Here is a 15257-nt window from a genome sequence, read left to right on the forward strand (position 1 = left end):
CCAAAGAATACCAAGGAGAGATAAGAAAACCTTCCTCAGTGATCAATGCAAAGAAATAGAGGAAAACAATTGAATGGGAAAGACTGCTGCTGCTAAGTTGCTTCAGTTGTGTCCAACTCTGCGTGACCCCGTAGACGGCAGCCCATCAGGCTCTGCCGTCCCTGGGATTCTCCAGGCAAGAACACTGGAGTGGGTTGCCATTTCCTTCTCCAATGCATGAAAGTGAAAAGGGAAAGTGAAGTCGCTCAGTCTTCTCCGACTCCTAGCGACCCCATGGACTGCAGCCTGCCAGGCTCCTCCGTCCATGGGATTTTCCAGGCAAGAGTACTGGAGTGAGGTGCCATGGGAAAGACTAGAGATCTCTAATACGTTGGCCACCTGATGTGAACAACTGACTCATCTGAAAAGACCCTGATGCTGGGAAAGATGAAAGGCGGGAGGAGAAGGGGATGACAGAGGATGAGATGGTTGGATGGCATCACTGACTTTATGGATATGAGCTTGAGTAAGCTCCAGGAGTGTTTGATGGAAAGGGAAGCCTGGTGTGCTACAGTCCATGGGGTTGCAAAGAGTCGGACATGACTGAGTGAACAGAACTGAACTCCTCCTGAAAACTTGAATACCAAGGGCTAGAGTTTGAGCAAACATGTTGGTTAGAGTAGGGAAAAATCAGTAGTTCAAAGCCTGCCACCCAACTTTTTACATTGATATTAATCTAAGTTCTCTTAATTGTAATAAAAATACTTAGATGGTAAACTGTTTTGTTAAACGAACATGTTGAGAGGTGAAAGGGAGGTGACAGGGAAGGAAATTGCGGTAAAGATTTTAAAATGCCATTTACAGTAAAGATTTGCTAAGCAATTAAAATGAAAGAACTATTCTCTAACTGCTTGTGGCAGTGACTATGAATAATTGGAAACGTTCCAATGTTAACCATCATTTTTATGATTGCATGTTTGGGATTACTTCTCTAAACACATTAAAAGATATGTATGTTTTATAGATATGTATATGTATGTGTATATATATGTTTATATATATTTATATATGTGTATGTATATATGTTTATATATATATGTGTATATATATATATATATATTATTTTTCCACCTATAACAAGTTGAACAGTGTCAGTGTCAGGGGATGCCACTTTCCTTTAGTTGCTTATATATTACTGGGTAACAGGGAAAGAACCCTGACCTTCAAAATAGAAACAGTTATTTCCTAGAACCCCTTTGCAGAATTATTTATAGACAAGTTGATGGGACATCAATTTGATCCATCTTTGAGTTGGTCTTAAAAAACTGTTTGCTGTTTTCCCTTATTTAAAAAATGTCATAGTAGTTAGCATTTTGTTTCTCACTGTTACATGTATTCAATGGTCAAAATTTTATGTTTATTCATTTCTTTTCCCTGTCCAAATGAGAGGAGGAAGGAGAGACATTTTAATTCTGGGCCTCTAGCCACCACCACAGTCCCCACAGCAATGAAAACAATGAACGTTTCTTGAGCCCTCATTATGTGCCAGGCCCTGTGCTTCATGCTTTGTGGGAACTTGTTCACTTGATGAACATCTCATGTTGTCTTTGTGTGAACTCTGTCAGTTAGTTATGATGATTATTTCTTGTTTATGGATAAATCATTTGCTCACAGTGCTTAAGTAACTTGTCCAAAGTAACATAGGCTGTCATGGGTAGCTGCAGGATTCAAACCCAGCTCATCATCACTGCTCTTGGAAGCCCAGGCAAGTCTGGTGATTTTCTCCAATCATGTAATTGATAAGTAGGAAAGCTGGAATTAGAACTTAAATCCTTAACTTTCAGCTCAGTACAGTATTACAGTATTGTGCCACCTTATAGTATTGGTGTGTAATGAAAACCAGAACTCCTTGCTTATAAAAGCAACTGCCAAGAGGGCTTTCCCATGTATACAGTTCCTAGTATTATCAATCTTGGCAAAATGTCACATATTATCAACCAGAGTGGGTTCTGCAGTTATCACTGACAGTGCATCTGTGTGAGAATCCCAGGATACTGGTACTTTGGTGCTTAAAAAAAAGTCACCTATCAATATTCTCTATTAGCTATGTGCCTAGGAGAACGCCTAGATCATTTGTCTAAATATTAATTTTTTATACTCTTATCAATAGACCACCTCTTCCACAGTGCACTGGGGCCACATGTTTTTAGCCAATGCCTGCCGTTTGTCTTTTCACACATGTGACACAGCCTGTGGAAGGATTGCAGCCACAAGGAGGACTGCACATCCCGCACACAGGATTATGGAAAAAGGGATCAGAGAACCTGTCCTTATTATATGATTAGAGACAAACTGGAAAATGATAAATAGGAAAATAAAATCACAGGAGAAGTAGGGCAGGCCAAGTTGTCTGTAAAGAGATTCTGTTTTCTTTGAAAGAGTTATGTTAAGCCCTTTCTTGAGAAGGAGTAAGGATTTATTAAAAAAAAAAAAATTCAAGACTTTTGGATATAAGCCAATTCATATTTTTATAAAGCTCAGAGACGATTTTCATAGCAGTGAAACTCTAAACTGCTTTATAGTCCAAAACTTTATCATTTTTTGCTTTTTCCCCATAGTGTGGAAAAGAGCTTAAGGTCACAAATTTTTTCAAATCTGCCAGGAACTCATATTTTCCATGTTTGGGGATAAGACACAGTAGATTCTAAACATCTGGCTAGGCCCTACTTAAATAATTGTGTGTTCCATACACATCATACATATATAATTATGCTTTCATTCTATTTACCTTTTTTGTGTTTTAGACATTCTGAAATCTGGATTAGATTCTGACTCCAGTAGCTATTGAAAGTCACTCTCCTAAACATTGGCTAAAGCAAAGTATGTTTTCTCCCCTTTTCCATGTAAACTCAAGTATGGTTTAGTTTCTTATTTTTCATTGTTCTCCTTTTATCAAAATTAAGTGACTGTGGAAGCCTGTAAGAATTGTGTAAAATGAAGTTCTATAGTATTTTTAGAGTAGAGGAGACTTTAGAATTGGCTGGAGGAAACCTCAATTTTAGACTCTGGCCCATGTTTGCTAATGATGTGATTGCAGTAAAATCCCTTAAGCCAGCTCAATTTATTCTCTTGTGAAGTGGACATAGTTCTGGCAGCTTTGGAGCAGTATTGTCAGACAAGTGAGCTGGTGGACGTGAGGAATTTTGAATTTTGGGAGAGAGAACAGGACAGAGTAATCTGAGGTCAAGAATATTCTTCCTACTTCTCCCACCACCACTACCTCCCCTTCCTGCCCCCGCCCGCCCCATTCCCAGCCTAACTACAGCAAACCAAAGAAAAATGGAAACTATTCTCCCTCACATTGTTCTCCTGTGCTGACTGTTGGGTGAACAACTTCCTTTTTGGTCTTCTCATCTTCTGTCCATATTTTACTCACTATTTATTGGGTACCTATTATGTACTGGAGTTGGGGGTATGATACAAATTTGGCCCAGAACCTGCCCTTGAAGAATTCACTTTATCTCCCTGTAAATTTCTCTTCTTCTTGGCAATTTCCCTGGCCTTTTTGTGAGCACAGCAATGCTTTGAAAGATATAGTTTGCCTTTATCTGACTGCTGAGTACTAGGAGATTGTATCAGAAAATAAGCCTGCCATAACACCAGAAGCAGAAGTCCTTATGACCTACTTTATTGTCTGAGACTTGAAATCAAGTGCACAAGCTCATCTCTTTGGTTCCCATTCTATTTACCCATGTTTAATGGCCAGACCAATGATTTTAAGCTTTTTTCCTTCTGCGTACTGGATTTGGGGTTAGCTTTTTCATTCAGGTGCTCAGTCGTGTCCGACTCTTTGCGACCCCATGGACTGCAGCACACCAGGCTTCCCTGTCCATCACCAGCTCCCAAAGCTTGCTCAAACTCATGTCCATTGAGTTGGTGATGCCATCCATCCATCTCATCCTGTGTTGTCCCCTTCTCCTCCCACCTTCAATCTTTTCCAATAAGTCAGTAAAGGGGTTAGCCTTTACTATCCAGGATAGAGTTCAAAGTATGTAATTAAGTGTGGGGAGAAAAGATTGAAAAGAACTGGGTTAAGGCCAGGTGTCAGGGTAATATGATGCATTCTTTTGGACTCCTAGCAGAGTGACTGCAGAGAGAAGCCTGGATGTCTGTTGTCACAGCTGCTTTTTGATCATTGCAGAAATCTAAGCCACTTTAAGAGGACAAAGATTTGCCATTGTCAGAAATGTTTAAACGGCTTGAAGACAGTTGCATACTCTCAAGAGGCTTGGCAACAGCCACATGAATAGGCTGAACACTGTTGATACTCCTGTGTACTTTGTTTTGGTGTGGTTTAGGGATGGCAGGCTGGTGGAGGAAGGTCACATTACCTTGTAGTCCCACTTCACGTTTTTTGTGACAGCTTTATTGAGATATAATTTATGTACCATGCAGTTCATCCATCTAACATGTAAAGTTCATTGGTTTTAGTATATTCACAAAGTTGTTCAACTAAACGGCAAATTCCAGAACATTTTGATCACCCCTAAAAGAAACACCCCTCAAAAACAAACATCTTTTAGGGGCTGATTTTCATCACCCCACAAGAAGACATGCTACTTTAATAGACATCCTTCATCTCCCCCACAATCTCCCTGACAATCACCAATTTGTTTTCTGTCAATGGATTTGCTTATTATAGATATTTCCTGTCAGTGTAATCATGTTAACATGTGGTATTTTATAACTGGCTTCTTTCATGTGGCATATTGTTTTTAAGATTCATCCATGTTCTGTATCCACCAGTACTTCATACTTTATATGACTAAGTAATACTCCATTCTATGCATATACCACATTTTATATACTCATTCATCAATTGACTGATATATAGGTTGTTTCCACTTTTTGGCTACTATGAATAATGGTGCTATGAATATTTGTGTCTAAATCAACTGTTGAATGGATAAATACCATGTAGTATGTCCCTATATTGGAATAATGTTCATCTATCAAATGTAGCATGATGCATGCTACAACATGGATGAACCCTGTAAACAGGATGGTCCCATTGGTGTGGAATGCCCAGAATAGGCACATCCATAGAGACAGAAAGTATTGGTGGTTGCTAGGGCCTGAGGATAGGGAGGAAGATGGGGAGTGACTTCTAAAGGGTATAGGATTTCTTTTGGGGATGATGAAAATGTTCTAAAATTTATTTGTGTATGGTTGTACAACTTTGTAAATGTACTAAAAAGCACTGAAATGTAATTTTACTTTACAGGGGTGAGTTACATTTTTAAAAATTTATAATCACTGTCATTAAATACATACCAGTTGCTTACTCGGCATTTGCTACCCTGGGAGATGTTGTGACACACAAATGAGAGAGTAGGCAGGAATCTCTCACTGGATGTTTGTAAGTGAAAAGTTGACCTGGATACCAATAAAGAGTTTGATAAACGCATCAGTTGGTGCTAATTTCTGGGTACAGGCCCCACTCAGAAAAATCTCAACCCCTCTGGATATCAGCTATGGGAATTCAGAAGGATTTCCCAATGTGGACTCCGCCAGTATTTATGTAACTTAGTCATGTTATTTTATTATCCATGCCTTATAATACCGTGAATTCCCTTTAGGCAGGACCTATGCCTTGTGTTCATATTGATTCCCATGCTTGGTGTTGTGTCTGGTCTGTATCAGGAGAATGTGTTTGGTGAATGGATGAGTGACTGTGTTTTGGAAGTCCCTGGGTTACTTCCTAGGACAAAAATGCCTTCAGCTTATGGCTGCCTCGTCTAATCAGTCTGGGCTTGTCCCTCTTGGGAAAGTGTTGCCGAATTCACCACCTGTCTTCATGCAGTTTTGTTTCTCTGGCACTTCCACTCTGATTTTGGTTAAAGTGGTGACATGGGATGATACGTGGGTACCTTTGGAGTGTTGTGCTTTCCTCCCTGGTAGTAACAACCAAGATACTGGGTTCCTGGGTCAGTGAGATTTAGGAAAATTAGAGGTGGAATAAACCTCATTTTTTTCTTTTTAAAAATCATGTTTATCAAGCATCAGTGCTATAAATACTATGTAGCTTATGGGTCTTTGCTATAATAAGAAACTGCTTTTCTTTTTTTCTTCTCTGTGAAGGTACTTTATGTTGATTAAGTTCTTTCTGTTAAATATCCTTTGCTTGCCCTGGACTTTTCTTTGTGTTGATGTTTGCTTCATTTTTCTTTCATTTCCCATGCTGTTCAGTTACTGGATGCCAGAAGAACCAAGGTTTGTCCACTCTTTGCCGCTCGTCTGTTTTGCTCTGCACAGCCTCACCTCCTTGTGTGTTTGAGTGTGTCTGTCTGTCTGTATTTGTTCCCTTTTGCTTGCAGATGCAGTAATCCTGTTTACTAAACCTGTTCACAGCTTTATTTGTAAAAATAAAATCCTTGTTTATGTCTACTTGTAGTGGATGCTATCATTTTTGTTTTTAAATGGACATACACTTACCACAGAAAGTAACGGATAGTAGAATAAAGAAACCTTAGGAAACAAGGAATACTGAGTCTGGAGCATTGTGGGTGTAAAGAAGGTGTGTCTGTGAAAGCTTCCCTCTAACCCTTTCCACTCCTAAATTAAAACCCTGTAGATGTGTAATTTACCTTGTAACTGACACTAATACACTGTTTCTGTGTATGTGTACCTTTCTCTTAAGACATTCAGAAAGCATCATTGAATTAACTCCCCTTCTCCATGTGCTGTCCCTTGCTTCTGAAGTCACCTTGGAGAACCTAACAGCTGGCCCCTCTGGACCTCATGATTAACATTCCATCTTCATAGTGTGACAGCAGCAAATAGCATTTGACATATTCAATGACTTTTTTCCCCCTTCTTTCTCCTCTCTTGCTCCATCTTTCTCATCATAGCACCTTCAGTTGACAATCCAGGCCCTTCAAGATGAGCTGCGAACCCAGAGAGACCTCAACCACCTCCTGCAGCAAGAGAGTGGCAACCGAGGAGCAGAGCACTTCACCATTGAACTGACAGAGGAGAACTTCCGGCGGCTCCAAGCTGAGCATGACAGACAGGCTAAGGAGCTGTTCCTGTTGAGGAAGACCTTGGAGGAAATGGAGCTGAGAATTGAAACGCAGAAACAGACCCTCAATGCCCGAGACGAGTCAATTAAAAAGCTTCTTGAGATGTTGCAGAGTAAAGGTTTGCCATCCAAAAGTCTTGAGGATGACAATGAACGGACACGTCGGATGGCAGAGGCTGAGTCTCAAGTTAGCCACTTGGAAGTGATTTTAGACCAGAAGGAGAAGGAAAACATACATCTTAGAGAGGTAAGGATATTCATTTTATTTCTCTAAAGTCATATTTTACAAGTTAAAGTATGTTAAATTTGTTACCAAGTTATTATCACAGGTTGGACATTATCTATAGCCTTGACAAAATTCCCTTTGTCATCTGTTTTATAACCTTCCTGTCTGCTTATCACCTTTAAACTGGAATTTGGCATTAGTCTTTTTTTTTTCCCCCCTCTGCCCACCACACATGTGTTCCATTATTATTCAACATGTAGTCAGGATCCAAGTGTGTGCAGCACACATCAACTCTAAGGTCGTTTACAGTTGCTTTCCTACAGATGGCCATTGTTTCAGGGTCTTTTAAATACAGTACTGTTTAAGTTTTAGATACTTATTAAATATCCTCTTTTTAAAGGAGCAAAATGAATAGGTGATTAGCAAAACAATGAACTTAAATGCTTCATAGCTAAATTTGGTGTGCGATTGTTAGAAAGTAAAGCCTAAGGATATTTCTGGAAACAATGGAAAAATGTGCAGACCAATTTTGAATGTTTAGATAATCTTTGCCTACATTTACATTCATCTAGGACAGAGTAGAGTGTTCCTGGTTTTTTGCGTGTGCATTTTGCACTTGGTGAATTAAATCATTTGAAGTTTCTCAGAGGCAGCCTCGCTGGCTTGCCACTACCATTGAATATTGGGATGCTCAGATATCTGAGAATATGCAGTTGGATAGATCTTAGAAAGAATGTGGGTGACCTCCAAGGTTTGAAATTTTTATAGCAGTTCCTTGCTACTGTTGTGGATGTGAATCTCAAAAGTACCATGTAGGCAAAATAAAATGCTGTGACAGACACAGATCTCACAGAAAACAGGAAGCAGTGAAATGGCATTAAGTATATTTTCAAAATATTCTGCAGCCATAAATAAAAATTCAAAAAGACATTTGTTTTCAGACCAAACTAGATTTCTTGGCATTATGTACCTTTTTGGATGGGCAGTCCTTCAAGTGAGTCATTTGTTTGATTGCTCAGAAAGCATGGCTTTCATGTTGGGGCTTGGTAATGCAGCTGCTCCCAGTGGTTTTCTCTGATATTAGGTTGTATTTGCTTACAACATTTGAGTAGACTTTTGTGTCTTTGGATTTAATATCCTCTATGCTTACTCTCCTTGGTTTTGTTCTCAGGAGACCTTAGCTACATGTTTGGAAAGTCAGATTGCTTGGCTTCACGTTAGATACTTAAAGATATGTTTTGTTGGGCCTGGTCTTCCCATTCATATTCCAAGAGTGTGAATGTGGTGGGAAGACTTCTAAGATGGTCCCTATATCCATACCGATTGGAATTCATATCTTTATGTAATCTCCTCCCTTTGAGTTTAGGCTGAACCTATTGAGTTGTTCCTGAACAATAGAATGAAAAAGGTAGTGGGATGCCAATATTACTTCCATGATTAGATTACTAGTAATTACTAGATTAATAGATTACTAGTAAGACTGTTACTTTCATGTTGTTTGTACAGTCTGTTGCCATCTCACGTGGCATGCTTTGAAGCAGGTTGCCATGTGGCAGAGGCTCATGTGGTAAGGAACCTTCAGGTAGTCTCCAGCTGACACCCAGTAAGGAATTGAGACCCTCACTTGAACAGCCACAAAGAACTGAAAACTGCCAACCATCACGTAGTAAGCTTGGAAGTGGATCTTCTCCAGTTGATTCTTTCAATGAGATAACAGTTTCTAGGCTGACAACTTGATTTCAGCTTTCTGAGAGACTCAGCTGAGCTGTACTCAAATTCCTGTTCCATATAAGCTGTGAGATAATAAATGTATGGTTTTAAGTTGCTGAATTTTGGGTGAATTAGTTTCTGCTCCACTGTATTAGCTTCTATTGCTGTGTAAAGAATCTCTTCTTGGCTTGCACTATAGACTTGCCATTTAATTTACAGAGGAGAAGTAGTGATTACTGCCATGTTATTTCATGTAGAATGTCTGTGGATTTTGAAATTTTGGTTGTGTTATCTCAAAACTGTGGTTGGTAGATTGTTGTTGTTGTATAGTTGCTCAGTCGTGTCTGACTCTTTGAGACCCCATGGGCTGCAGCATGCCAGGCTCCCTGTTCTTCACCATCTCCCAGGGCTTGTCCAATCTCGTGTCCATTGAGTTGGTAATGCCATCCAACCATCTCGTCCTCTGTTGTCCCCTTCTCCTGCCTTCAGGTTTTTCCAGATCAGGGTCTTTTCTGATGACCTTGAAAATATTGGTAGATTTCTATAGTTTAAAAAAGCTGCTGCTTTATTTTGGCTGCCAAGGGGTCGTGTTTCCTGTACAGCAAGGATGTGATACCAGAGAAATCCCTGTCTGCAGCACTGACCATGTTGGGATCTTGGGGTCAGGTAGTCAGTCTTCTCTTGACAGATTCTGCTCATTGGTAGTATTTAATAGTCCCTTGATGATGGCTTGATTCTTTTAGGATATATTTATTTAAATGAATCTTAACACTGTTTGATTTATGTTTTATGAAATTAGTTGGTCCTTGTAATCTGGCATGAATATATATCATGCTTCGAACCTTGAACTTTAGTCCAAGAGCTCACAGAGTGGTACAGAAAATGCAGGCAATACGTCCATTTGGTTTCCTTGAGCATCAGACCAAAGTCAGTGATAACCCTTATCTTGGCTTATCAAGAATGGAGAATGTGAAAAAGGTGTCTGTTAAAACAAAAATTCTCATTTTAAACTTGGAATTGAATAAGATTTCGAGACCTGAAAGGACTTTTCCCAAGAGAAAGAGATTACTGGCTTCTGAGAGGCATTTAGTATACTTCCAGTAATTTTGGTAGTTTGAAATTGGTTTTGGTGGTAGTATTGAGACCATGGAAGTCAGCAAATGCTACTCTCAGGGTCTACTGCCCCTTTGGCGCCATCCCTGAGAGCCTATTTACCAACACACCTCTAGAATAAATGCCATGAGATGTTTACCTACTATACAGCAGGAAGAGGTAAGTTAAATAGTGCAAGAATTATAATTATGAATCCATTAACCACTCATGGTTCATCACATGTTTTTATAGCAACATCTGGATAGATGCATATGTGTTGGGCACTGTGAAGAATGCTCGACTTTGATTCACAGTTAATTCTCACAACCACCTTATTTGTTCATTTATCTATTCATCCACCCACCCATCCATTTTGTGACTACTTATTGAGGATCTGTTTGGGGATAGAGTAATGTTAACTGATAAAACTTGACTTCATGGTGATAATATTCTATTGGGTTGAAACAGAAGTTTAATAGTTAAACAGAGAAGTATCAGGAGGAGAAGAAGAGGGTGAAGTACTAGGGAAATGAGGGGGGTCAACTTCATATTGGATAGTCAGGGAGGGCTTGTTGGAGGAGGTGACATTGTGAACTTCAGTGACAAAAAGGAACCAGCCATGTAAGGCTCTCAGGAAACTGTTCCAGTTAGATATCAAGGCCCATGTCTAGGAGGTCTGGCCATTTTCTGCTCTGCCTGGGGAAACTGAAGAACAAGTGACATAAAAAAATCTAGCCCAAGTTCCCACAGCTAACAAGTTGATATTTGAGTTAGGCTGCCTCCAGAGTCTCAGCTCTTACACCATTTCTTATATTCCTATTCTAGAAGAATCTTTTCAAAAGTACACTCTACAGTACAGCCATTTTGTGGAATATTGATAGGTGTTTTGAGAGGAAAAGGGCTGCAGGACTAAATGAACTTGGGAAAATGTTGAATTTCAAAGAGCTTACTATAGGATTCTTTCTCTCTAATATGCAAATGTACAGCAATGATTTCCAAGAAGAGGACTGGGAAAGGTAGAGCCTCTCAAACTGATTTGATTTGCTTTCTCTTGTTGCACTATTGTTCTTTGTAAAACAGTTTGGAAAAACACTGCGCTAGAAAATACAAATTGTGCTTTTAATTTGTGACCTACAAAATATGTAATAATATACACATAGTTTCCCACTGCCAAAAAACTGGGTAATTTCCTCCATCAGTTATTCTAGAAGGCAGAGTTTATTGTAAGCTGTTTCCACGTTCTCTACTGAGTTTTAGAATGTTTGTTCCCCTGTCAGGGTATTTTATTTTACATTTTCTTAGTGGAAAAATGTGGCTGACTGCCTTTGGTATTAAACCAGTAAGAATGACCCAACTTGAAAAAAGAAGTCGCCTGACCTCTGTTAATTTAAATGAATCTGAAACAGGATTTAAAAAGTACTTGAGGTTTTAAGTTCAGTGTGTTCCTGATTCCCTTTTCATTTTGCACGATTCAACCCAGTTGGGGCTGAATGGTGTAATGCTGGGGAATGGAGTGTTAGTGGTTTTATGATTCATTCTCAGGCAGAGGTGTTGGACCTCATATAAACCTCATCTCCTAGAATATTGGCCTTGTTTAGCCTATTGTTTCGGGAGATTTAGAGTTGGCAGGAGTCGCACATGGGCACAGTCAGGTTGCTTTAGTGTCTCGTCTTTCGGTGGTCTGGAAAAGGCTGAGGGTGAAACCACTTCTTTGCCTGGCAGGAAACAACAACAAAAAGATTATGATCTCAACTTATTTGGAAGACCAGAACTATTGCCCAAGAACCACAACCGACAGGCTAATGTGAGCTGAAGTATTGGCTCAAATACAAGCATTACTCACTAGTGTCGTCTGATGCTTTTGGATACAGGTTGATTTGATAAGACATTGTTTGATGTAGTAATAGTTTACCTTGTTCTCTAGCTTTTTGCACAGAGAACATACTGTTCCATATGAAGATTTTAGTAATCAAATACCCAAAATACTACTGATCTCGTTAAAGAAAAAGTGGGTTTATGTGCTAGGATCCTCCTATATCCATGCTCCTTAATGTTTTCTTGGCTGATCCTAAAGAGAGAGCTAAGAATCTTTACTTTAATTGTACTATAAGATGTTTGAAGGGAAAGGATATATGTTCTGCTGCCATGCTTGTTGATTTCCTATACTAAAACCCTTGGGCAGCTTGCCTGTCTTTGAAAGCAAGGTGGAACACTGAAGTCGTTGGGGACCATAGTTGCTACTAACCCAGGACAAGTAAAGCCCTCAGGACACTGGACCTGGGCTTCCCTCCGTGCTCTTGGGGGAGGGGTGCAGGGAGGAAGAGGGCAAGGCAACGTGAATTCTTGGTCTCCTCGTTTATTTATCCAAGTTGTCCCTAGGCCAGCAGGAATCCACCAAGGCAAAGTCTGACCTGGAAGTTCTGGAGCTCATAAACCTTTTACTGACAGCTCAAACCTCCCCTATGTAATCATTGCCGAAACTTCTAATCTCCACCCTAGTCCCCCCTCTCTCAACACCATATGGCCTCCTTCTCTTTAATACACACTTGTCTCCAGTTGGGCTGGCTGAGCCACGATTTTGCTGTTGCAGGCATTTCTAATTCTGACTCTACAGATTATACATTCTATTTCTACCAAGAAAACTTATCACAGAAAGTATTCCCAAGCACAAGTGACCACATAAACATAATATTTTACATTTTTTTGTGCAAGAGTTTTATATATATATGTGTATACAGAACCTAACAATAGCTATTTTAATAAAGTACTTTTTAACTTAACCAACACATTCCACCAGTATTTCCAGGCCTCAAATATTGCCTGCAAGATGCTCAGTAAATATTTGGAAGAGTAAAAAATAGTTTAATTCCGTGAGAGTTTCTCTGTGGTTTATTTTGTCAGTACTGGCAAAGTTTATAATGATTGTACAAGTGTCATATTCTTTTGTTTTCTCTATTGTTGCTCTGTGTTTGGAATAGAGCAGTAGTTTTGAGGGTAGTCTTAACTGGAAGTTTTAGTTTTTTCAAAATGTGTTGCATATCATTGGGCACATTTTGAACATCCATATGCAGGATGCTGTGGGAGCATCCATGGCAAGTATGTCAGGGATTCAGATGGGCAGTAAGAAACTGCTCACACTTTATTGAGGTTTATTCTGTGCCAGGGGCTGTACTAAGGAAAAACTCGTAATCCCCATTATACAGATAAGGAAACTGAGGCACAAAGAGGTAAGTAATTGTACCTTGTCATAGGTAAGTGTTGGAGCCAAGATTAGAACCTGGGAAATTTAGTTCCGGAATCTACATCTGTCACCACAATACACTACTGCTTCTTGGGCTAGTGCGTCAAGAGGATCTTGAATGGCACTTAAATGCTGTGCAGCGTAGAGGTAGGAGAGCTGACATCTGGCTTCATCCATGGCAGAGCTGGTCTTCAAAGGCAGGAAGAATTTCACCACACCTGTGTGGTGGAGAAGGATGGTTGGAGAAGAGATAGCTGAGCCAAGCATTAAAGGAGGGAACTGTGGTGGGCTTGGGGTACAGTGAGTTTGGAGCAGCTGAAACTCCCTCTGTCAAGAAGGAAAGGAAATAAAACTGAACAGGAGGTTTGAGGTCATGTCACTGAGGGCTCTGAGCATGTGACACAGGAAGTTGGTCTTTACCTTGTAGGCTCTGGGCAGCCTTGGAAACATTGTCCCTGGAAAATGGCATGATCAAAAAAGATTAAGTGCTAATTGATAGTGGATTAGATAGGGAGAGAATAAAGAGATGGAGATAAGTTAGAAGGATACTGTCATTCAGATGACCAAGAATCTGGATCCAGGTGGTGGCCAAGAAGTTGAAGGTCAAGGTCATCCCCATCTGCAGGCAGGACTTTGAAACGCAGGAACTGAGTAGTAGGAGTGTGAGGAGCACACAACCACTGTGGGCCTTGGTGTAGGCAGATGGTGGGACAGACAGCAGGAGAGAATTGTCAGGAGGAGGAGCTGGGGCTGAGAAGAGACTCGGGATGTACAAGAGTTTGATGGCATCCTGGTGGAGCTCTCTAACCAAGGACGAGAATGTGGCTGAGGAAATGATCATGAAGTTCTGCCCAAGATGCACAAGGTACTTTTCACTCCTGGTCACATTTTATCGTAGTTGCTTTCACACACACTTCATTATCCGTGACCACTGAGGTATGAGGTACCTTATCCACTGAGGTATATCTGTGACCACCAGTTTGTATGATTGTTCTAAAGGCTGCATTGTCACTTACTATTATTATTACTTAAGAGAAGACCCTAGGAACTGCATACTTCTTCATGCTTCTTTTCTCAAAAAAGCACTTAATTTTGAATATGGTATCTTTTGAGATTACGTGGACTTTTCATTGGCTGATGCCTACTTGATACAGATGTCCTTTGTTCTCACTGAGTTCTATTTTCTCCAGGCGGTTAAATCAGAATAGATACCAATGAAGAATCTTTGCAGAAAAGCACTTTTTCTGGATCTTGCTAACAGCACATCCAAAAGCAGGGTTTCATAACTTTTACCTTCACATTTCTGATGACATAGAGAATGTACTCATGTCTGTTTAGCAGCATTTACTTTGTCTTTAAATTCTAATACATTCTTTAAATTTGAACGCTGCATGCTAATTTGAAATGGTCGAGGCTTTACCCCGTATTGATTTTAACGAGTGTAATTGGTTGCTTTTTACAGTAACAGAGACTTGTGGAGCCCCAAGGAGTCATTAGGCACAAGGCATATTGCAACCTGCTGAGAAGAGAAAGTGGCAGGGTAGAGAGCATGTGGTGAGGTAGCGGGGAGAAGTCAGGACATTTTGCTGGGAGAGATGCTGATTACTGTCCTCATTGCCCTGTCCTCCTTCTCTACCTTGTGTGTGACTGCTTTCTGAAACGTATTTTAGTCGCAGCTGACCTAATGGTTCGTTGTCATCATTTGGCGAAACAGTGTACCACAAATAAAACCTCACTGGTGAGAAAGTACTCGAAGCAGCGGTACTGCAGATATTTGAGTGTGTATCTCAAATTGCAGCAATAGGAAGTTGCTCAGCTGTAACAAAGTCCTGTGTATCTTGGATGGGAATATTAGCTAATACCTTATATGTGGACGAGGCTTCATAGTTTGTAGAACACATTCCATTTTAATGATTTCCTCTTATGTA

General features: G+C 40.0%; 1 protein-coding gene across 11 annotated transcripts in view; it reads left to right on the top strand.

The window, feature by feature from the left end:
• ERC2 (ELKS/RAB6-interacting/CAST family member 2) overlaps positions 1-15257 on the top strand; it is a 957804-nt gene that overhangs the window by 159907 nt on the left and 782640 nt on the right. For 10 of the 11 annotated variants that reach the window (XR_014064002.1, XR_014064001.1, XM_081524874.1 and 7 more), the window contains one exon: positions 6891-7307. Coding sequence is in view for 9 of the 11 variants with exons in the window: in XM_081524874.1 (XP_081381000.1) it covers positions 6891-7307 (417 nt within the window). In the remaining 2 variants the exon portion in view is untranslated. Of the gene's footprint in view, positions 1-6234; positions 6253-6890; positions 7308-15257 lie in introns of those variants that run through there. The other variant, XM_081524880.1, reaches the window with a different exon arrangement.

This window comes from Giraffa tippelskirchi, chromosome 9 (genome assembly GCF_054371585.1).
Source record: "Giraffa tippelskirchi isolate mGirTip1 chromosome 9, T2T-mGirTip1v1.2.pri, whole genome shotgun sequence".
Classification (NCBI taxonomy): domain Eukaryota; kingdom Metazoa; phylum Chordata; class Mammalia; order Artiodactyla; family Giraffidae; genus Giraffa; species Giraffa tippelskirchi.